This window comes from Nerophis ophidion, linkage group LG14, assembly GCF_033978795.1.
Source record: "Nerophis ophidion isolate RoL-2023_Sa linkage group LG14, RoL_Noph_v1.0, whole genome shotgun sequence".
Lineage (NCBI taxonomy): Eukaryota > Metazoa > Chordata > Actinopteri > Syngnathiformes > Syngnathidae > Nerophis > Nerophis ophidion.
Window position 1 is genome coordinate 34,290,545 of NC_084624.1, and position 23,245 is coordinate 34,313,789.

At 43.4% G+C, this 23,245-nt stretch overlaps 1 protein-coding gene across 1 annotated transcript in view; it reads left to right on the forward strand.

The window, feature by feature from the left end:
• The window catches only part of cacna1eb (calcium channel, voltage-dependent, R type, alpha 1E subunit b), a 159,115-nt gene that overhangs the window by 38,187 nt on the left and 97,683 nt on the right, over positions 1-23,245 (forward strand). Inside the window, exons 4-5 of the mRNA XM_061920498.1 lie at positions 5,880-5,986; positions 6,102-6,241. Coding sequence (XP_061776482.1) covers positions 5,880-5,986; positions 6,102-6,241 — 247 coding nt within the window. The remainder of the gene's footprint in view (positions 1-5,879; positions 5,987-6,101; positions 6,242-23,245) is intronic.

Sequence of the window (23,245 nt, forward strand, 5' to 3'; positions counted from 1 at the left end):
ACGTAAGCAGATCTGAAATACACAACAGCAGATACAAATAAGTAAGAAAAGTTGGTTTTGTACGATAGGTCCCCTTTGAAAAAATGTTTTTACCGATTATATCCACTCAAGATAGTCCATAAAAACAAAAAATAAGAAAATAAAATTACTGATAATGCTTACAAATGTGTTGATTCTGTATATAAAAAAATATTTTAAGTGTATTTTTACTCCAAATCATCAAAACAGAATAGTCAATAAGAGAACAATAAGTAAAAAAAAAAATAATGCTTAGTAGGGTACATTACGTTTTCCTACAACTACACATTTGTTCATACAGTATATGAAAAATTTATTTTTACCCGATGCCATCCAGTCAGATAGTCCATAAAAATAAAAAATAAAAGAGTGCCCACAGGGACACATTGTGGTTATCTACAACTACACATTTGTTTAAATAAAAACAAAAAAAACTTAAAATGTGTTTTACTCTGTATCAATTTAAGGAATTAGATAATATCTCTGGTTCAGCGGGTGTGGTAGGGAGGCGCTGCAGCCTTCCAGCTAAACACAATTAGTCTTCTAGCTAACAAAGTAGTGAATACCACAATATTTTCTGAGAGAAGATGACAGAGGGGCTATCCTGAATAGTCCACTTCCAAATGAAGTTTAAAATCTGACTAACTTACGAAAGAAGGGCCAAGGGAGAAAAAGTGGTATTCACTGCAACAAATGGGAAAATTGCCAAAGTACATTCATTTTAACAGAGTTGACATGAGGCACTGTAGATAAATTAACTAAGGGCCAGAGATTAAAATCTCCCTGGATTTTGGACGGCAATAGAACAAAGTTGGTTGCAAGCGTATATGTGACCTGGAGACCCAAGTATGTGAAACTTTACCAAGCAATTTCAAAGGGCACATTGTGCAGAGGATATTTCTTAGCAGCAAGATTTATAGGAACATTTCACTGTACCCTGAGTTCAGTTTGTAACCAGACACATGTCTAAAAGCTTGGAGATTATAAGTAGTGTGGACCGAGATGGAAATCTTCGAGACATACAGCACGAAGCGCTATTGACAGAGGCTTATTGGCAAGAGCAAAAAGCAATGGGCTCAGGGGGCAACCTTGCCACTTGGAACAATAAATGCAAAAATATTCTGATTTAAAAAATAATTTTATTCTTAAATGTTCACTTGTTTTTACTAAAGAAAAAATAACATTTATATATATATATATATATGTTATTAAAAAGGTAGAATAACATATATATGTGTGTGTGTGTTATTCTACCTTTTTAATACAATAAACATATGAAATGTTGTTTAAAAAAGAGTATACAACTTGAAAGAATTAGGATTTTGTTATGTTAATGAGAACCTAATGGGTTGTCTCCCAATATTATCTAATCAGAAGAAGTCATAAAATAAATTCGAACACAATAATGCCACTGGTATCGCTTTCGATTTTTGTAATTTTATTAACCAGGGTTTAATCCAACCATATTAATTTCCCATATAATTGTGTCTTTTATTTCTAAAGTGTTCAATATTTTGTGGTTATATGATGGAACATATTATATATATAATAATGGTATTGTCAACATATGTAATAACAAGTGTGTGTGGAAATTTGAAGTGCCCCCCGTCTGGCCAAGATATGTAATAACAAGTCTGTGTAAGCAATTGAAATCCGCCCCGTCTGGCCAAAATGTATACAAAAATTTGAATAAGAATGAAACATGCACCTGGGGATAGGTTGATTGTCAACACTAAATTGGCCCTAGTGTGTGAATGTGAGTGTGAATGTTGTCCGTCTATCCGTGTTGGCCCTGCAATGAGGTGGTGACTTGTCCAGGAAGTACTGTGCCTTCCACCAGGTTGTAGCTGAGATAAGCTGCAGCACCCCCGCAACCCCAAAGGGAATAAGCGGTAGAAAATGGATGGATGGTATTGTGTATTTTTTTTTTTTTTTACGTAACATATAGAAGCTTTCCGGCTTCATGGTGGCAGAGGGGTTAGTGCGTCTGCTCACAATACGAAGGTCCTGCAGTCTTGGGTTCAATCCCAGGCTCGGGATCTTTCTGTGTGGAGTTTGCATGTTCTCCCCGTGAATGTGTGGGTTCCCTCCGGGTACTCCGGCTTCCTCCCACTTCCAAAGACATGCACTTGGGGATAAGTTGATTGGCAACACTAAATTGGCCCTAGTGTGTGAATGTGAGTGTGAATGTTGTCTGTCTATCTGTGTTGGCCCTGCGATGAGGTGGCGACTTGTCCAGGGTGTACACTGCCTTCCGCCCGATTGTAGCTGAGATAGGCGCCAGATAGGCGGTAGAAAAATGGATGGATGGATTGAAGCTTTCCCTTTGAGGTCTAAATCTTGTCATGGGACCGCAATTCAATAGTCAGTCAATGAATGGAATTCATTATCTAAAAGCCAGCAGATGTCTAGTGGGATACATTGCTGTTTTTTACTGTGTGACTACACATCTCCAGTACATCATCAGGGGATTTATTGAGGTGCAATTCTTCATCTTGTCAATGTATTTTAGACCAAGCTTTCAGTATCCTTGCAACTTTGTAAGGACAATTTTACACAGGCAGGCCCTTTTCTGTTTTAATATGCCTGAAAGGTGTTGAAGAACTTGACCTCCAACCTTAGACACGCTCCAAAATGTTGTCCAAAGTATTCCCAATGCTGATTTTCTGACATTGTCACTACACTAAAGCTCCTGAACGCTACTCTACCTATCCTCCTCTGATGTGCGCTACTTTCCACATGGACGTGCGCTACATGTGCTCCACTTGTGGTAAAGGACACCAAGCTAGTGCAAGTGTGTGGTGATCATTAGAAGAAACTGTGGGAGGACGAACACGGTGTAGGCACATGTGCAGCCCTCATTGCCTCAAAGTGCTGCCAACCTGCGTGGCTGTGAGTGGGTGTGGGTTCAAATCCAGCCATGCAGCAGGATGCTTTCTTCTCAGCATCACTTTCCCATCAACTCACACACATTAGTGTGTGCTTGTATGTTATCAACTTTGGAGCCATCTCCTGCTAGATGCAATGTACCTACCGGGCTGTTGTGATGGCGTAACCGCTTCTACACCCCCTCTCGTTTGCAGCGTGCCAGTCGTCCTCTTATTCTTACCTAACCGCCGGCTCCGTGGCGGTGAGTAGGAGTGGGGCTTAGTGGTCAAGACTCGCTTCAGGCCAGAATCGGACTGACGATTCACCAAAAGGCTGAGGCGTGTGGGAGGGCTCTGGCCCAAAAAAACATTGGCGTGTTCAGACCCACATATTTTCAGTCCATGAGTGCAAAACAGTACTGATCCATTCAATGTGATTGTACTCACTTGCACAAGATTTTTACAGGAGGGGTAGGGTGGTGTGTGTGTGTGTGTGTGTGTGTGTGTGTGTGTGTGTGTGTGTGTGTGTGTGTGTGTGTGTGTGTGTGTGTGTGTGTGTGTGTGTGTGCGCGTGTGTGTGTGTTGAGTGGGGACGAGGGGTGGCCACACCGTCTTCCCGGTTGGCGAAACAAACTAATTTGAAAGTCCTACAAATAATTTGTGGCGGATTTGTTGCAGATGAGATCCGCCCGGAGTTCCTTAAGGCTCTGGATGCTGTGGGGCTTTCTTGGTTGACAAGACTCTGCAGCATCGCGTGGACATCGGGAGCAGTACCTCTGGATTGACAGACCGGGGTGGTGGTTCCTCTCTTTAAGAAGGGGGACCGGAGGGTGTGTTCCAACTATCATGGGATCACACTCCTCAGCCTTCCCGGTAAGGTTTATTCAGATGTACTGGAGAGGAGTCTACGGCGGATAGTCAAACCTCGGATTCAGGAGGAACAGTGTGGTTTTTGTCCTGGTCGTGGAACTGTGGACCAGCTCTATACTCTCGGCCGGGTTCTTGAGGGTGCATGGGAGTTCGCCCAACCAGTCTACATGTGCTTTGTGGACTTGGAGAAGGCATTTGACCGTGTCCCTCGGGAAGTCCTGTGGGGCGTGCTCAGAGAGTATGGGGTACCGGACTGTCTTATTGTGGCGGTCCGCTCCCTGTGTGATCAGTGTCAGAGCTTGGTCCGCCATGCTGGCAGTAAGTCGGACACGTTTCCAGTGAAGGTTGGACTCCGCCAAGGCTGTCCTTTGTCACCGATTCCGTTCATAACTTTTATGGACAGAATTTCTAGGCGCAGTCAAGGCGTTGAGGGGTTCCGGTTTGGTGGCCGCGGGATTAGGTCTCTGCTTTTTGCAGATGATGTGGTCCTGATGGCTTCATCTGGCCAGGATCTTCAGCTCTCACTGGATCGGTTCGCAGCCGATTGTGAAGCGACCGGAATGAGAATCAGCACCTCCAAGTCCGAGTCCACGGTTCTCGCCCGGAAAAGGGTAAAGTGCCATCTCAGGGTTGGGGAGGAGACCCTGCCCCAAGTGGAGGAGTTCAAGTAACTCAGAGTCTTGTTCACGAGTGAGGGAAGAGTGGATCGAGAGATCGACAGGCAGATCGGTGCGGCGTCTTCAGTAATGTGAATGCTGTATCGATCCGTTGTGGTGAAGAAGGAGCTGAGCCAGAGGGCAAAGCTCTCAATTTACCGGTTGATCTACTTTCCCATCCTAACCTATGGTCATGAGCTTTGGGTTATGACCGAAAGGACAAGATCACGGGTACGAGCGGCCGAAATGAGTTTCCTCCGCCAGGTGATGGGTCTTTCCCTTAGAGATAGGGTGAGAAGCTCTGCCATCCGGGAGGAGCTCAAAGTAAAGCAGCTGCTCCTCCACATTTAGAGGAGCCAGATGAGGTGGTTCGGGCATCTGGTCAGGATGCCACCCAAACGCCTCCCTAGACACATCTGACTGGTACGAGGCCACGAGGAAGACTATGTGTCCCGGCTGGCCTGGGAATGCCTCGGGATCCCCCGGGAAGAGCTGGACAAAGTGGCTGGGGAGAGGAAAGTCTGGGCTTCCCTGCTTAGGCTGCTGCCCCCGCGACCCGACAGCTAACCGGAAGAAGATGGATGGATGGATGGGCTTTTAAAAAATGAAAAAATATCACAAGAAACAACAGTATTTGAAGCGCGGTGTGGTGAGGGGCGAACGTTAAATATGAAAGCTTTGAAGTAACCCATTAAATGATGGCAAAAGATGCTCTAGTACAAGTCACATGTATTTTTAGACACATTTCCCTATGCTTGGTATTTTTATCTGTTATCAGTAATTGGCAATAGTGTGGGCATGTGAGTGAGTAAATGAGTGAACGAGTGAATGTTGGTCCCCGCCCTCTGTGAGCCAGTGACCTCATTTCCACTGGAGGCGGAGACATTCATGTAAAAAAAAAAAGAAAGGATTCCTCAAGGAGCGACTGAAGGTGACATATTTGTGTTTGGATGATTCTACACACACACACACACACACACATGCACGGTTTTTACATGTTCTTTTTTTTTTGTTTTACTCAAAATTATTTCTCACATGAAAAACTTAACATTTTTTGATAAATATTGCACTTCTTTTCAAAGTAATGATCAGTTTGAAGGCTAAATCTGTTCGGTGTCTGAGGGCGATGATGGACACAAACAAGTTGGGGCCAAGGTGACTCTTTGGCGGTCCTGTCACCCCCTCCCTTACCTGCTCTCCATTTCTCTTCATGGGAAAGCACTTTTAAAAACAGGTTGCCGTGGCGACGGTAGCCTCACTCTTAACAGATTGCTTTCTCGTAGAAGAGAACATGAACCGTGATTTAATTCATCTGTCATTGAAGCCATTATCCATCAGGTTTTTCGTTCTGTTGCACACAACCATGAACAGATTTGTCGACTTTTAATCCGCAAACCCTGTGAGGAGCAGTTGGTGTTTTCTTATTGTTGTCAAATAATGAGACCTTCCTTGACCTCTTGGCCCTTTACGCCATTCGAGTACATGATCCTGGCCACCATCACCGCCAACTGTGTGGTGCTGGCTTTGGAGCAGCACCTTCCCGGAGAAGACAAGACGCCCATGGCCAAGAGACTGGTGAGCACCAATTGTAGGATCTAAAATCACTGTGTATGGTAATTACAGGCTGCTCAGTGTGTTGACGCACACCACAAACACAATGACATGTTTATGCTCCCAACTATCCGTGCAGGAGAAGACCGAGCCGTACTTCATCGGAATTTTCTGCTTCGAGGCGGGCATCAAGCTGGTGGCGCTGGGCTTTGTTTTCCACAAAGGTTCCTACCTGCGCAACGGTTGGAACGTCATGGACTTCATCGTGGTGCTCAGCGGGTGAGTGGTCTTTACCCGTCTCCTCCGGCAACAATCAAAAATCACCAAATATTGTGATTTTGATCAGTTTATAAATGATCGCAGTGGTCTTTTGTTTATGACTGCCAGTATGATACATACTGTTTTAAATTCTGGTCAGCTTCATACCGGGAAGAACAATTAGTCATGGACCGAGCCTGCCCAGTTTTACAATTACATTTGTATATAGAAGCGTTTGTCTGTAAACCAAAGGAGATTGGCTTTGTATCCAAGTATCAGGAGCTGTGATACTTTCAGTACTGATATAGAGATCGTTGACATTTTCTGTTGTGATACTGACAGTGGCGGGCCCTGCTTTTCCCACCTCGGTCTTCAGTGATGTCCAACTTCATGATTGCCTCTCAAAATGCCATAATTGATGTCACCACATGACCATTGCTGGAGAAATACTATACAGGAACACATTTAGGCACTACTGGGCATTGATCACCACATCAACAGTGTACAAAAAGGGTTTTTTTCTGGCCAGTGACGTGCGGTGAGGTTCATGGCTGGTGAGGCACTGACTTCATCACAGTCAGATTTATAAACGTATGAACCTTATAGAGTATCTTATTCACCATTTGATTGGCAGCAGTTAACGGGTTATGTTTAAAAGCTCATACCAGCATTCTTCCCTGCTTGGCACTCAGTATCAAGGGTTGAAATTGGGGGTTAAATCACCAAAAATGATTCCCGGCTGCTGCCGCCCACTGCTCCACTCACCTCCCAGGGGGTGAACAAAGGGATGGGTCGAATGCAGAGGACAAATTTAACCACACCTAGTGTGTGTGTGACAATCATTGGTACTTAAACTTAATGTAGCAGGTACTTTAGCTAGTATAGTATAGTATAAATAAATTACACTTATTATTATCATTATTAGCGATAAAACTGCTAACATTGACAATATTAAATAATCACATGTATGTACAAAATAACAAACACAACAGTACACAGTGTTGTCACTATGACAAGTGTAACTGCGCTCCGGTGGCAGTGTTCATTCATTGTCTTTACTGTAGCATAAAAAATGCAGATGGCCATATTTAAGTAACCAAAATATAGACTTGAAATAAATATAAATTCAATCGGATCAGGAACACTGGAGGAAACGGGATTAAAACCCGATACTTACCGCCCATAGAAAATACATGGGTAAGGCTAGTAGCTACTGTTAGCAAACAAATTCACTTACCAACTCGGCATAATATCTCAACATCGACACACTCTTTCATCGCAACTCGGCCCTGATGGTCAGCACCTATAAGTTTAGAATTAGTTGTAAAATGTTGGATTGGACGGTTGTTTTTACGATATGCAGGCAAATGACAACTTTAAAACATACCAGCTTCAGATGTCCCCATGCAGGCCTAGCCGAGTAGTGCAAGAATGATCTCTGGGATCACTAGCGCCCTCTACCACCAGGAGGCCGGAGAACAGGTGCCTCACATAGTGGGTCTTCGTAGCCATTTTATGATTGCCCAGCACAAGAAATACGTTACACACATACAGTTGTTGACAAAATACACTGTACATTATATACCTCAGCTAACTAAACTATGGAAATGTATAATATAATTCATATAGCAATACGGTCTCACTGCACAGCAGCCAGCAGTTAGCCGAGTCATTGCACAATCCACGGGGAGGCTCAGCTGGCTGTGACTCACCGCAAGTAATTCTCAGTATTTGAACGGCAACTGTGAAAATTAAGCGATTTTGAAAAAAAAAAAAAATATTTTAAAACTGGTGAAGTAAATGGAAAATAATTTTATAGCATAATCACTGGATAGATATAACAATATATATATATATTTTTTCTTTTTACATGTTTTTCTTTCCATGATGGCAGTTGAGGCCCCGCCTGACCTGCCTCCCCTGACTGCACGTCACTGTTTCTGGCAAATTTAAGAATCACTAAACCCGCATCAGCAATTAAAACATTACTTATGTGGTATTGTCAAAATTAAAACTTAAACATGTTAAACGTGAAAAAAAAAAAAGTATATATATATCTGAACTCATAATTTGAAGAACCCATTCGAGCTTCCGGGGTCGGCCGACGTTGTCTCACAAGATGTAGTTTCTCTTCAAATATCCTTCTTGAAAATGGCCTTGCAAGTATATGTGTTGTCTTGTCTAATCATAAAAGATGCTGACGAGGCATGTGGCTGAGTTCTTAATGTTTACGCCACAGCGTGCTCATCAAAAACACCGGCATGTCTACATTAAACAACCTAAACGGGGCTACTGCGCATGCTCTTCACTACTGTGGCATGCTGGGTAATGGAGTTCTTATGTTACCTAGCTCATAACATCACGGTATATATCTGCCTTAGGCCAGCTGGAAGGCCTTACTGACAACAACTTGTGATCTGATTGGCTATTGCAACTGTCTGTCAAATGCCCTCTCTTTGTCTCCGTCCACCCCCTATACCCCCCGATGGCTTGAGGCCGGTGATGGTCTGCACACCTCACCAGACCGCCTTCATGTTCTTATCCTTCAGCTTACCTTCTAGCTTCCTCCTGTAGTTCTCCCTGAGTTTGGTCTTCAGCAGCACCTGAACTTTTTTCACCTCCTCCCTGCTACCAGCATTGAATGCCCTCCTCTTCTCATTCAGTATGGCTTTGATGTCTTTGGTCACCCACGGCTTGTTGTTTGGGTAGCAGGTGACCATGTTTGATGGGACATTTGAGTGAACACAGAAGTTGATATAGTCTGTGATGTACTCTGTGAGCCCGTCAATGTCCTCTCCATGAGGCTCCATGAGCACCTGCCAGTCAGTTACTTCAAAACAGCCTTGTAGTGTCTCTTGGACCCCTTCTGACCACTTTCTCACAGTTTTTTTGGTCACAGGTAGTCTTTTGACCGGAGGCACATAACAAGGATTGAGGTAAACAAGGTTGTGGTCTGACCGGCCCAGCTCTGGTAGTGCTATGGAGCTATATGCATCCTTGATGTTTGCGTACAGCAGGTCCAGGATCTTATTTCCTCTGGTGTGGCAGCTGACATACTGAGTGAAGTTGGGTAGTGATTTGTCCATAGTAACATGGTTAAAATGGAGGTGGGAGAAAGCCGGAGTACCCGGAGGGAACCCACGCACTCACGGGGGGAACATGCAAACTCCACACAGAAAGATCCCAAGCCCGGGATTGAAATCAGGACTACTCAGGACCTTCGTAATGCGAGGCTACTGCAATACCCCTTTTCACACCGTGCTGCCTGACTCTAAATTCACACTCATTATAATCATTATTTTACCATTTAGCTCTTATATGTGACACAATCATGAAGTAACAATGTAGCTAAATGAAAGACACACACAAATAGAAATAGGTGTATTCATGCAGACTGCATGGGTCGGTGTAAGCAATTCTATTCATTGTCGACGTGTTTGAGTGTCTAATTGTCTTTATGCAATGCTTGTCGACATTTATGGACTGTCAAAAATAAAAATATCAGATACATTGTCTATTCAGCAATATCCTTTTGTAATTTTTTAGCTTCTGCGTGACATATGGGCAGACCTGGGTAATTATTTTGGCCACATTAAGACCAGGAAAGCAACCTTAAGCAAAGCACATACAGGATATAATATAATATAATACAATGTAATATAATATATGTTTATTGCCATTTGCACAGGTACAGAAAAATACAGGTACATTGGAATTATTTCGCATTCTACAAACTTCTACTTCTACAAAAACAAGAGTTTGAAAATAGAATGGCATTGTAAAAAAAAAAGTAAAAAGGGTACAAAAAAAATAGTACAACGTAAACAAAATAGACAGGTTGTCTTAACAGTTAATACATTCAACTAAACTGTATAGAAGTTATACAAAACATTTAAAATAAACAATAATGAATAAAGTACAACTAGGGGTAATTGCGCACATTTTTCATATTGTATAATGACACAGTTTTTTTTAATTTTTAGGTTAATATTGCACACTTGTATCACTTTGTGAGGTGGTCAACTGTCCATTTAGTCTATTAGGTGTTGAGTGAAGTATTTCCTTCCCATCTTAATGTCCTGTGCTACAAGTCTCACGGCAGCAGGGAAAAAACTGTTGTGGTAGCGAGCCTTGTGAGTGGGAATACTCTATGGCCTGGGATGTCACAGGATGTGACCAAGGTCCTTCATTGAGCTGGGTGCTGTTTGTCCCTGAAGATGCTCTGTACCTACACATCTCACGACACACAACTCGACACTTGCAACAAGGGGGGAGGGAATGGCCATGCTCCATTGTCCAATCAGACCACAGGGGGTGAAGCGAAGAATGTGTGGGATGTGGGGAGTGGGGTACGTGTGTGTGTGTAAGCCTGAAGAGTCGCTTTGTTCCTCGACCTCGCTGCTGGCAGAGTGGTATTGTGATAACACAGCCAGTCAGTCCAACACAAGTCAACAACCAACAGGTGTGTGTCCATGAAAGACAATAAAGGAATTTCTTTTCGCTGCACAGTCCGCAGGGAAATTTTAAAGCAACGACGTTCCAGCCGAGGAAAACAATCCAGATTAGAATGTTTGTGTTTGAGCGAGCCAAAAACAAATTTAAACATTTCACTCCATCTGTTTCTGCTCCTCTAATGCACTGTATTTTGCCTTGGAGAGCAGAGCAGATAGCTTCTCCAAGATGTTATCCAGTTTGCGATTTAGTCTAGAAACCCCAAAGGTCTGAGTCCCGACAGTTCTGCCCATCCTTCAATCATTTGTGGCCGGCTTTAGGGTACCTTGAACGGCTGCCAGCATCTCCCAATTCTTTCAATACACCCGGAAAACATTTACTTCAACCAACAGATGTCCCGTTATCATGATTCCTAGTAGGTAGACGTCTTCAACGTCCTCAACTGAAAGAGTCACCGGGCACGCAGCACTCCCCTTCTCCCAGGAATCCATCGTGTGTCTAGCAACGAACGTTCGGTTAGAACAAGTAGATTCCCCAGAACTGAGCTGCTCGTCAAGAAGATCCTGTCAATTTCGTTGCGAGGCCTGTTGATCAATTCCATTGTTTAGATTTTGTAGAGCAGTGCAAAAATAGACTCCAAGTAAGTTAGGACAAGACAAAAGAAGCACAAGCAGGAGAGGTTAGGGGAGGGGACGGAAAAGTGTCCGCCTTGGTTGAGAGCCAGAGAAACTTACTGTATGGTTTTAGTACTGGACATTTGCATCCTCACTGTTGGTCACATTGGTTATGTAAAGTATCTGATCATTGGCAGTATCTCTGATGGATATTCCCACTCATTGGATCCTTGTTACAGACAGGCCAACATTCCCACTGTGTATGTGTATATGAGTGTGTGTTATTTTGCTAATGTACTGTATGTACATTATATACAACAAACTACCGCAGAAGTTGTTTTAATTAAACCTCAACAACGTGAGTGTGCAATTAGTTTTTCATTTTGTGGCTACTACGCTGGGGTTGACGGAGCGAAAGATTAATTTCAGACACGCTTTGTATGGTTATGTTGGTGCATTCATGCGTCTGTTGCTGCCCCCATCAACTTGTATCCATTCATGTAATCAAGTTCTGCAGGCGTTTACTCTCCAGCCAGGTTGACCCGACAGAAAGGTCAGCTTTGTATATGTCCGATGTGATGTTGAGACAAGCTGTGTGCTGAGCGAGCGCGCATCAAAAGCAGGAAATGTGCGTTTCCATGGCGCAGCAACCAGTCTTTGCAGTGGGTGATAGGTGGGTGGATAAGTGGATTGGCAGTTGTGTATGAAACCTGCTTGTGCTCGCCCCCAGGACCTTGCTTAATTCACTCTGGATGTTGCCAATGATTCGCAAAACCAAGAAACAGCGGGGTGGAAACAAACAAAAAACAATGAGAATCTTTATTTTTTCCACGCAAGAGCGGTTGCTTTGGTGAATTAATTACGCAGGAGTGAAGCAGTGAGGGGTTCAGCGTGCTGCATTCAAGGACCTTCACATGTCTTTTATTTCTCCACCTTTTATATTTGATCTTGCGCCTTCTTCGATAAACATTTATTTTTTTATTTTACAGAGCCATGCTTTCAGTAAGTGTCATTATCCAACAATGAAGTTTGCAGCACTTCAGAAATGGGTCATTAGCCCAAATCAGCTCTACTGTGTACAAACTAACGAGCTTCTTAGCTTCTCAGTCGCATGATAGGATGCCGGTTGTTTCTTTCTTTCTTTCTTTCTTTCTTTACAAACACACAAGAGGATTTCTGGGTAGGTTTTGAAAAATGAGTAAAGTGAATCTATTTCCAGGTAGATGAGTTAAAGGACCGCTATGGAAAACCAAAGGCTTCGCTACACGGCTTGAAATATAGCCTGGAACTATACCAACTATCCGAGCTAGCGCTAGGGTTAAAGTACCTTAAGAATTGGTGGTACCGTTCACATTTGAATTGATAGTGTACTAATTCCTAGTCCATGACAATTCGGTACCAGTACCAATTTTCGTTACTTTTGTGTGTGGTCAAATGTGTCAATAAATGTTAACTACTGTGCTTTACATATGGTAGACCTCAATTTTCTTATACTTCTAAATCTCATTTGCAAGTATTATGTAGTAGACTTTACATGCAGTTGCAATTCCAAGACATTAGATTGCACGAGTATTTAGACTATGTTGTGTTGTCTTAGCCAGATTGCGTGTCTTTTGTTGAGCCCTACAAAGTGTTTATACTGTAAGAATTGTACTTTATACTTTAATTGTAAATTGTATCTTTGTTGTAGTTTCCCTTAACAAATCCAATGTAAGTTAGCATTGACCTGGCACATTTTAAAAAGTGGAGCCTTACTGTACTTTTTTTTAAATGGAAAATTGAAACACTACCGAGAGGGAGTCCGGCTGAGTCCACTGTGAGTGCTTGGCTACTTGTTTCCCGGCTACGGCTGCAACTGGACACACACATCAAAGGTTTCGAAATTTGGTACCGTTCGATTTTGTGTAAATCAGTACCCAGGAATACTGACAGAAGTTAGTCGAAACCCATTTATTTAGTATTACATTTGGTACCCACCACCAGAAGTAGTAGAGTTAGGGATTCTTGTGTTTTTCTTCAACATATATGCAAACCTAGCATGATTTTGCTGTTTAAATGTGATGTAATGTTAGTACTGTGGGTCATATAGCTTTGCTAATGTTACTAACGTTCCTTGATGTGAAGGTGCTGTATGTGATATATGTATTCGGACGACAACAACAATGTCCATACGGGGAAAACCGAACGGAAGTACGATGAAATCAGACGTGAGCATGCTACTAGGAAGTAAGCCCCATAATAATGAATACGTAGATGCCACCTCTGATGCTGTTTCCCATCGGAACAATGCGTCGATAGGGTTGTCATCTTGTGTTGGGGGAAGCCGCATCTATTTACTGCATTAGTCAACTGAGATTTAGGTATATCATTGATTAAAATGTTGGTGCCAGTCAGATGCACATTGGTCTGATTGGTTCGACGAAAACCCTGCTGAAGAGGGCGGCCGCGTTGACGTGCCTGACAAGCCTGAAGGCGGCATGCATGTACACTAATCATATATATAATAAAAGCCCTACCAGTGGCGTCAGGTCTGAGAGGGATATACAAATAAATACCGTATTTTGCGGACTATAAGGCGCACTTAAAATCCTTTAATTTCCTCTAAATTCGACAGTGCGCCTTATAGCCCAGTGCACTTAATGTACGGAATAATTCTGGTTGTGCTTATCGACCTCGAAGCAATTTTATTTGGTACATGGTGTAATGATAAGTGTGACCAGTGTGACAAAAGAGATACGTGTAGACTGCAATATGACGCCAGTAAACAACAAAAAAACTTTGAATGTTCCATTGAAAATAAAGAACATTAAACACGGCATTAAAAAATGTTTTAGTATGACTTTGAAGCCGCACTGCTTGATGGATTGTTGGCCCATTATGGCTACTGCAGTCAGAGATACGAGTATTACTATGGTGTGTGTATAAGGACCGCAAAATGGCACCCATATTATCTGGCGTTTTGTTCCACATTATTATGCAAAACAAACTTTTCTTACCTCCTGTCCTGGTACCTGCTGATGTGTATTTGAGATCTGCATAAGTCCTGAAAGTTTGCGCACGTCTGCCACTGTTGTCCGTGCCGATGCCATAGTCGATAAGCTTTTTCTTTTTCACTGTCTTTTTGTTATGGGACATTCATCTTCTGCTGTTGCCATTTCTAATACAAAGTAGCTTAAAGTGCTAACTTATGCCTTGCCTTGCCTACCAGTGTAGTGGGTTTATATAATTCACCCACAAAAGAGTTCCGGTCGGACGTTTTTTCATGGGACACATTTGTTGTTGCACTAGTGAGCCACGGATGAGGAGATGCTGCTCCGTTGTTGATTTAAGTAAAGTCTGAATGTCATTAAAACAGTTAGTTCCATCTTTCGACACTTCTTCCACCCCCGTCCTTGCACGCTACACCAATGATGACGGGGAGAAGACGCTGCCCAAAGAGAGCCATGTAAAAAAGACCGCCCACAAAGCGGCGCATTCTGAAGCGACTGTCAGAAAGCGGCTTGAAGATTATCTGTACAACATAATCTGTGCAACATTTTAACCAAATAAATACCATTACATCAATCAATCAAACAATGTTTACTTATATAGCCCTAAATCACTAGTGTCTCAAAGGGCTGCACAAACCACAACATAAACCACTACGACATCCTCGGTAGGCCCACATAAGGGCAAGGAAAACTATGTAGACCACAAGGAAGTGTTTTACATTTAGAAAAACATATTTATATAACTCCTTTAATGCACCCTATAATCTGGTGCGCCTAATATATGAAACAAAATCTAAAATAGACCATTCATCAGCAATGCACCTTATAATCCGGTGCGCCCTATGGTCCGGAAAATACGGTATATTATAGAGCTATCGATTTAATTAGTTGTTTTCCCCCCGTATTGCATGTGTTTTGGACTTTGTTGCGTGTTGGCACCTTTTGACCACCGTACATATGGCATCTATTATGTTGGTCAAGTGCAGATTGAATGATTGATTGAAACTTTTAGTAGTATATTGCACAGTACAGTCCATATTCCGTACAATTGACCACTAATTGGTAACACCCGAATACGTTTTTCAACATGTTTAAATCTGGGTCCACGTTAATCAATTCATGGTACAAATATATACTGTCAGCATAGTACAGTCATCATACAAGTTAATCATAAGAGTATATGTATATTGAATTATTTACATTATTTACAATCCGGGGGGTTAGGTTTGGTTGAAATCAGTACTTCAGTCATCAACAATTGCCTCGTCAGAGAAATGAACATTGAAACAGTAGGTTTGACTTGGTTGGATATGTACAGCGAGCAGTGAACATAGTGAGTTCAGAAAGCATAAGAACAAGTATATACATTTGATTATTTACAATCCGGGTAGGTGGGATGTGGAGGAGGGAGGGTGTTAGTTTAGGGTTGAAGTTGTCTGGAGGTGTTCTTTTAGTGCGGTTTTGAAGCAGGATAGAGATGCACTTTCTTTTACACCCGTTGGAAGTGCATTCCATATTGATGTGGCATAGAAAGAAAATGCGTTAAGACCTTTGTTAGATCGGAATCTGGGTTGAACGTGGTTTGTGGAGCTCTCCCTGGTGTTGTGGTTATGGCGGTCATTTACTTTCTGGAAGTAATTTGACATGTACTTCGGTATCAGGGAGGTGTAGCGGATTTTATAAACTAGGCTCAGACTTAGAGTGTATTTGTAAAAACTGGATGAAGTGCACAACAGCCACAAACTCTGTCTGACATGCATGCACAAACACAGCTCATTTACACTAAAGCTACAGACACACAAAACTGTGTGTTCCCAATGCGGCTTAATTTCCAGCATCAGGGTTTAATTTTCTAAAATACTCAATTGTGGCACCTCTGGGACTTGTTTAAAATAGTCCAAAATATTACAATATGGTATTTTTAGGTTTGTGGTTGACAAGAATCACTCCAACAAGTTATGCACAAAGTGGTCAACCCAAATATCCTGTGATCAGGGTCCTTCCTCTGGATGTGAAAATGAGCGGCCTGGTTTTCTGCCACATATTTGACACATTTTCTCGAGCACATCAGCATCTCTTTCTGTCTGCCTCCATTCCACATTGATTGTGTGTCACAGCACAAGTAAGTCAGACTTAAAAGAAAGCACACATGTGTCACGGAGGCCGCGTGGGAATCAAATTGAGGCCACTGGGCCAGCGCTGGCGGCATTCATTCCATTTGGTTTTAATGAATTGCTACAAAACAATCTGCTGGGAGACTGTGCTCAATTAAAAACCTTAATCTAAGCGATGAGCGTGTGGCTAAAAAGCAGGACCCGGAGTACAGCAACATGTCGGATAATTGAATCCGGCGGGAACGCGCGCGTCCGACAGGTGGACATGATGCTTTGATTAGGGCTAAAATGTCTCCCCAATGACAAGATTGTTTTGAGAAATCGTTTATTTAAATGGCCGCAGGTGTGAATTGTTATCATCAAACTTGTTGCCCTTGTATTGTTACATTACCGATGGCTAGCCAAAGTTAGCGCACCGACGAAGGGTAATTGGGACTGATTTATTAGCCGTGTGGCGGAAATAACCTCTTGTGTGTATTAGACTATTCGCCAGATTCTCAATTAGAAGTCAGCTGAAAGTCACTTTTGATAAGGATGTCCTTGAATTAACCGGAATTAACTTTTACAAACCGTTGGGCTTGATGGGCTGACATGGCTACAGCTAGCATTAGCATGTTGAGGAAGTACCAGTAGCAAACTAGCTTAGCGCCCCCCTCGGTTGCTAACGTTTAAATAACACATTGAAAAATCTTGTAACACTAAGAAAAAAATAATTTAAACTGTACAATATCACTATTCTGACCCATTTTGTATCTTATTTAAGTGGATAGTAAATATAATTCAAGTTATTGTTTTCAAAAACTGGTTGGTTTTGCTAACATAGCAAATCCCTAAGTTGAGACAGTTATTGTTTTGTCAAACTATTTTTGTCCGGATATCAATATTTTGGTACTGGTACCAAAATTATTTTGATACTTTTCAGTACTTTTCTAAATAAAGGGGACCACAAAAAATGGCATTTTTGGCTTTATTTTAACAAAAAATCTTACAGTACATTAAACATATGTTTCTTATTGCAAGTTTGTTCTTAAATAAAATAGTAAACATACAAGACAGCTTGACCTTTAATTAGTAAGTGAGCAAACAAAGGCTCCTAATTTAGCTGCTGGCATATGCAGTAACATATTGTGTCATTTTCCATTCTAATATTTTGTCAAAAATATTAAGGACAAGCGGGAGAAAATGACTTGTTAATCTACTTGTTCATTTACTGTTAACATCTGCTTACTTTCTCTTTTATCACCCAAAAATTATTCCGGGGTGCGGCCACCACTGCTGCTCACTGCTCCCCTCACCTCCCAAGGGGTGAAAAAGGGAATGGGTCAAAACATTGGACAAATCCACCACACCTAGTGTGTGTGTGACAATCATTGGTACTTTAACTTCAACTTAATTTAACATGTTTTATCTACACTTATGTTAAAATTTAATAACCACTTATTCTTTTGTTGTTTGATACTTTACATTAGTTTTAGATGATACCACAAATTTGGGTATCAATCCGATACCAAGTAGTTACAGGATCATACATTGGTCACATTCAAAGTCCTCATGTGTCCAGGGACATATTTCCGGAGTTTATAAACATAGTATACATCCATCCATCCATCCATCCATCATCTTCCGCTTATCCGAGGTCGGGTCGCGGGGGCAACAGCCTAAGCAGGGAAACCCAGACTTCCCTCTCCCCAGCCACTTCGTCTAGCTCTTCCCGGGGGATCCCGAGGCGTTCCCAGGCCAGCCGGGAGACATAGTCTTCCCAACGTGTCCTGGGTCTTCCCCGTGGCCTCCTACCGGTTGGACGTGCCCTAAACACCTCCCTAGGGAGGCGTTCGGGTGGCATCCTGACCAGATGCCCGAACCACCTCATCTGGCTCCTCTCGATGTGAAGGAGCAGCGGCTTTACTTTGAGTTCCTCCCGGATGGCAGAGCTTCTCACCCTATCTCTAAGGGAGAGCCCCGCCACCCGGCGGAGGAAACTCATTTCGGCCGCTTGTACCCGTGATCTTATCCTTTCGGTCATGACCCAAAGCTCATGACCATAGGTGAGGATGGGAACGTAGATCGACCGGTAAATTGAGAGCTTTACCTTCCGGCTCAGCTCCTTCTTCACCACAACGGACCGGTACAACGTCCGCATTACTGAAGACGCCGCACCGATCCGCCTGTCGATCTCACGATCCACTCTTCCCTCACTCGTGAACAAGACTCCTAGGTACTTGAACTCCTCCACTTGGGGCAGGGTCTCCTCCCCAACCCGGAGATGGCACTCCACCCTTTTCCGGGCGAGAACCATGGACTCGGACTTGGAGGTGCTGATTCTCATTCCGGTCGCTTCACACTCGGCTGCGAAACGATCCAGCGAGAGCTGAAGATCCCGGTCAGATGAAGCCATCAGGACCACATCATCTGCAAAAAGCAGAGACCTAATCCTGCGGTTACCAAACCGGAACCCCTCAACGCCTTGACTGCGCCTAGAAATTCTGTCCATAAAAGTTATGAACAGAATCGGTGACAAAGGACAGCCTTGGCGGAGTCTAACCCTCACTGGAAATGTGTTCGACTTACTGCCGGCAATGCGGACAAAGCTCTGGCACTGATCGTACAGGGAACGGACCGCCACAATAAGACAGTCCGATACCCCATACTCTCTGAGCACTCCCCACAGGACTTCCCGAGGGACACGGTCGAATGCCTTCTCCAAGTCCACAAAGCACATGTAGACTGGTTGGGCAAACTCCCATGCACCCTCAAGAACCCTGCCGAGAGTATAGAGCCGGTCCACAGTTCCACGACCAGGACGAAAACCACACTGTTCCTCCTGAATCCGAGGTTCGACTATCCGACGTAGCCTCCTCTCCAGTACACCTGAATAAACCTTACCGGGAAGGCTGAGGAGTGTGATCCCACGATAGTTGGAACACACCCTCCGGTCCCCCTTCTTAAAGAGAGGGACCACCACCCCGGTCTGCCAATCCAGAGGTACCGCCCCCGATGTCCACGCGATGCTGCAAAGTCTTGTCAACCAAGACAGCCCCACAGCATCCAGAGCCTTAAGGAACTCCGGGCGGATCTCGTCCACCCCTGGGGCCTTGCCACTGAGGAGCTTTTTAACTACCTCAGCGACCTCAGCCCCAGAAATAGGAGAGTCCACCACAGATTCCCCAGGCACTGCTTCCTCATAGGAAGACGTGTTGGTGGGATTGAGGAGGTCTTCGAAGTATTCCTCCCACCTATCCACAACATCCGCAGTCGAGGTCAGCAGAACACCATCCGCACCATACACGGTGTTGATAGTGCACTGCTTCCCCTTCCTGAGGCGGCGGACGGTGGTCCAGAATCGCTTCGAAGCCGTCCGGAAGTCGTTTTCCATGGCTTCCCCGAACTCTTCCCATGTCCGAGTTTTTGCCTCCGCGACCGCTGAAGCTGCACACCGCTTGGCCTGTCGGTACCTGTCCACTGCCTCCGGAGTCCTATGAGCCAAAAGGACCTGATAGGACTCCTTCTTCAGCTTGACGGCATCCCTCACCGCTGGTGTCCACCAAGGGGTTTTAGGATTTCCGCCCCGACAGGCACCAACTACCTTGCGGCCACAGCTCCGATCTGCCGCTTCGACAATAGAGGTGCGGAACATGGTCCACTCGGACTCAATGTCCAGCACCTCCCTCGTGACATGTTCAAAGTTCTTCCGGAGGTGGGAATTGAAACTTTGTCTGACAGGAGACTCTGCCAGACGTTCCCAGCAGACCCTCACAATGCGTTTGGGCCTCCCAGGTCTGTCCGGCATCCTCCCCCACCATCGCAGCCAACTCACCACCAGGTGGTGATCGGTAGAAAGCTCCGCCCCTCTCTTCACCCGAGTGTCCATAACATGAGGCCGCAAATCCGATGACACAACTACAAAGTCGATCATGGAACTGCGGCCTAGGGTGTCCTGGTGCCAAGTGCACATATGGACACCCTTATGTTTGAACATGGTGTTTGTTATGGACAAACTGTGACGAGCACAAAAGTCCAATAACAAAACACCACTCGGGTTCAGATCCGGGCGGCCATTCTTCCCAATCACGCCTCTCCAGGTTTCACTGTCGTTGCCAACGTGAGCATTGAAGTCTCCCAGTAGGACAAGGGAATCACCCGGGGGAGCACTTTCCAGTACTCCCTCGAGCGTTCCCAAAAAGGGTGGGTACTCTGAACTGCTGTTTGGTGCATAAGCACAAACAACAGTCAGGACCCGTCCCCCCACCCGAAGGCGGAGGGAGGCTACCCTTTCTTCCACCGGGTTGAACTCCAACGTACAGGCTTTGAGCCGGGGGAAACAAGAATTGCCACCCCAGCCCGTCGCCTCTCACTGCCGGCAACGCCAGAGTGGAAGAGGGTCCAATCCCTCTCGAGAGAAGTGGTTCCAGAGCCCTTGCTGTGCGTCGAAGTGAGTCCGACTATATCCAGCCGGAATTTCTCGACTTCGCGCACTAGCTCAGGCTCTTTCCCCCCCAGTGACGTGACGTTCCACGTCCCAAGAGCTAGCTTCTGTAGCCGAGGATCGGACCGCCAAGTGCCCTGCCTTCGGCTGTCGCCCAGCTCACATTGCACCCGACCTCTATGGCCCCTGCTATGGGTGGTGAGCCCATTGGAGGGGTGACCCACGTTGCCTCTTCGGGCTGTGCCCGGCCGGGCCCCATGGGAACAGGCCCGGCCACCAGGCGCTCGCCATCGTGCCCCACCTCCGGGCCTGGCTCCAGAGGGGGGCCCCGGTGACCCGCGTCCGGGCGAGGGAAATCTGGGTCCATGATGTTTCTTCTTCATAAAGGTCTTCGAGCTGCTCTTTGTCTGATCCCTCACCTAGAACCTGTTTGCCTTGGGAGACCCTACCAGGGGGCTTTATGCCCCCGGACAACATAGCTCCTAGGATCATTGGGACACGCAAACTCCTCTACCACGATAAGGTTGCAGCTCAGAGAGGAGAACATAGTATACATTTTTTTTTAAATGAAAGATATGATGCCAAAAAATATCGACGTAATCATAATAGTATCGACTAGATACGCTGCTGTACTTGGTATCATTACAATGGATGTTAGGTGTAGATCCACCAATGGCGTTTGTTTACCTCTTGACGCCGGTGAGCTACAGTGCATAGTGAAGCATGTTTAGCTATTCCTCGTCCTGCAGGGATGATACTTGTAAGACGTTTACTTTATTTGTCGCCATGGAGGTGACGATTAGTGATTTAACACAGCAGACTGGGGCTAGACTTTAGCCACTAGCGAGCTAGCCATGTCTTAAAGCACCACTTCCGGTGGGCGTTTCAGTTTTATAGCTTCACCTTTATCGTTAGGTTTTGAGCCAAAATGCATCCATTCTCCCTTTTCTGTCTATACCAGGTGTCACCAACGCGGTGCCCGTGGGTACCAGGTAGCCCGTAAGGACCAGATGAGTAGCCCGCCGGCCTGTTCTAAAACTAGCTAAAAAATAGCAGCACTTACCAGTGAGCTGCCTCTATTTTTTAAATTTTATTTATTTACTAGCGAGCTGGTCTCGCTTTGCTCGACATTTTTAATCGTAAGAGAGACAAAACTCAAATAGAGTTTAAAAATCCAAGAAAATATTTTAAAGACTTGGTCTTCACTTGTTTAAATGAATTCATTTATTTTTTTACTTTGCTTCTTATAACTTTCAGAAAGAAAATTTTAAAGAAAAAATACAACCGTAAAAATTATTTTAGGATTTTTAAAAACATATACATTTTTACCTTTTAAATTCCTTCCTCTTTTTTCCTGACAATTTAAATTAATGTTCAAGTAAATTAATTTGTTATTTTAAAGAATAATAAATAATTTTTAATTCAATTCTTAATTTTAGCTTCTGTTTTTTCAACAAAGAATATTTGTGAAATATTTCTTCAAACTTATGATTAAAATTCAAAACAATTATTCAGGCAAATCTAGAAAAATCTTTAGAATCAAATTCAAATCTTATTTCAAAGTCTTTTGAATTTCTTTTAAAATGTTTGTTCTGGAAAATCTAGAAGAAATAATGATTTAACTTTTTTAGAAATATAACTTGGTCCAATTTGTTGTATATCCTAACAAAGTGCAGATTGGATTTTAACCTATTTAAAACATGTCATCAAAATTCTAAAATTAATCTTAATCAGGAAAAATTACTAATGATGTTCCATAAATTATTTTTTTAATTTTTCAAAAAGATTTTAATTAGCTGGTTTTTCTCTTCTTTTTTTCGGTTGAATTTTGAATTTTAAAGAGTCTAAATTCAAGATAAACTATGTTTCAAAATGTAATTTTCATTTTTTTCCTGTTTTATCCTCTTTTAAACCGTTCGATTAAGTGTTTTTTTTCATCATTTATTCTCTATAAAAAACCTTCCGTAAAAGAAAAAAAATGTACGACGGAATGACAGACAGAAATACCCATATATATATTTTTTATTTTTATTTTTATTTTTTATTAAAGGTAAATTGAGCAAATTGGCTATTTCTGGCAATTTATTTATGTGTGTATCAAACTGGTAGCTCTTCGGATTAATCAGTACCCAAGAAGTAGCTCTTGGTTTCAAAAAGGTTGGTGACCCCTGGTCCATACACTGTGTCTGCTTGTAAGTACTCCGTGATTGTGCACTGCCGAACATGCTCTTCTGCTCGTTATATCAGCAATGACACGACGTGACGACGATGGGGGGTGGTGGACTGGTACTTTTCAGAGGCAATATAGTATCGAATATGATTCATTAGTATCCCGGTACTATACTAATACCAGCATACCATACAATCCTATGTCAAACACATGATTAAAATCATTCTTTGGTCAATTTTTGGCACCAATAATAGATATGTGT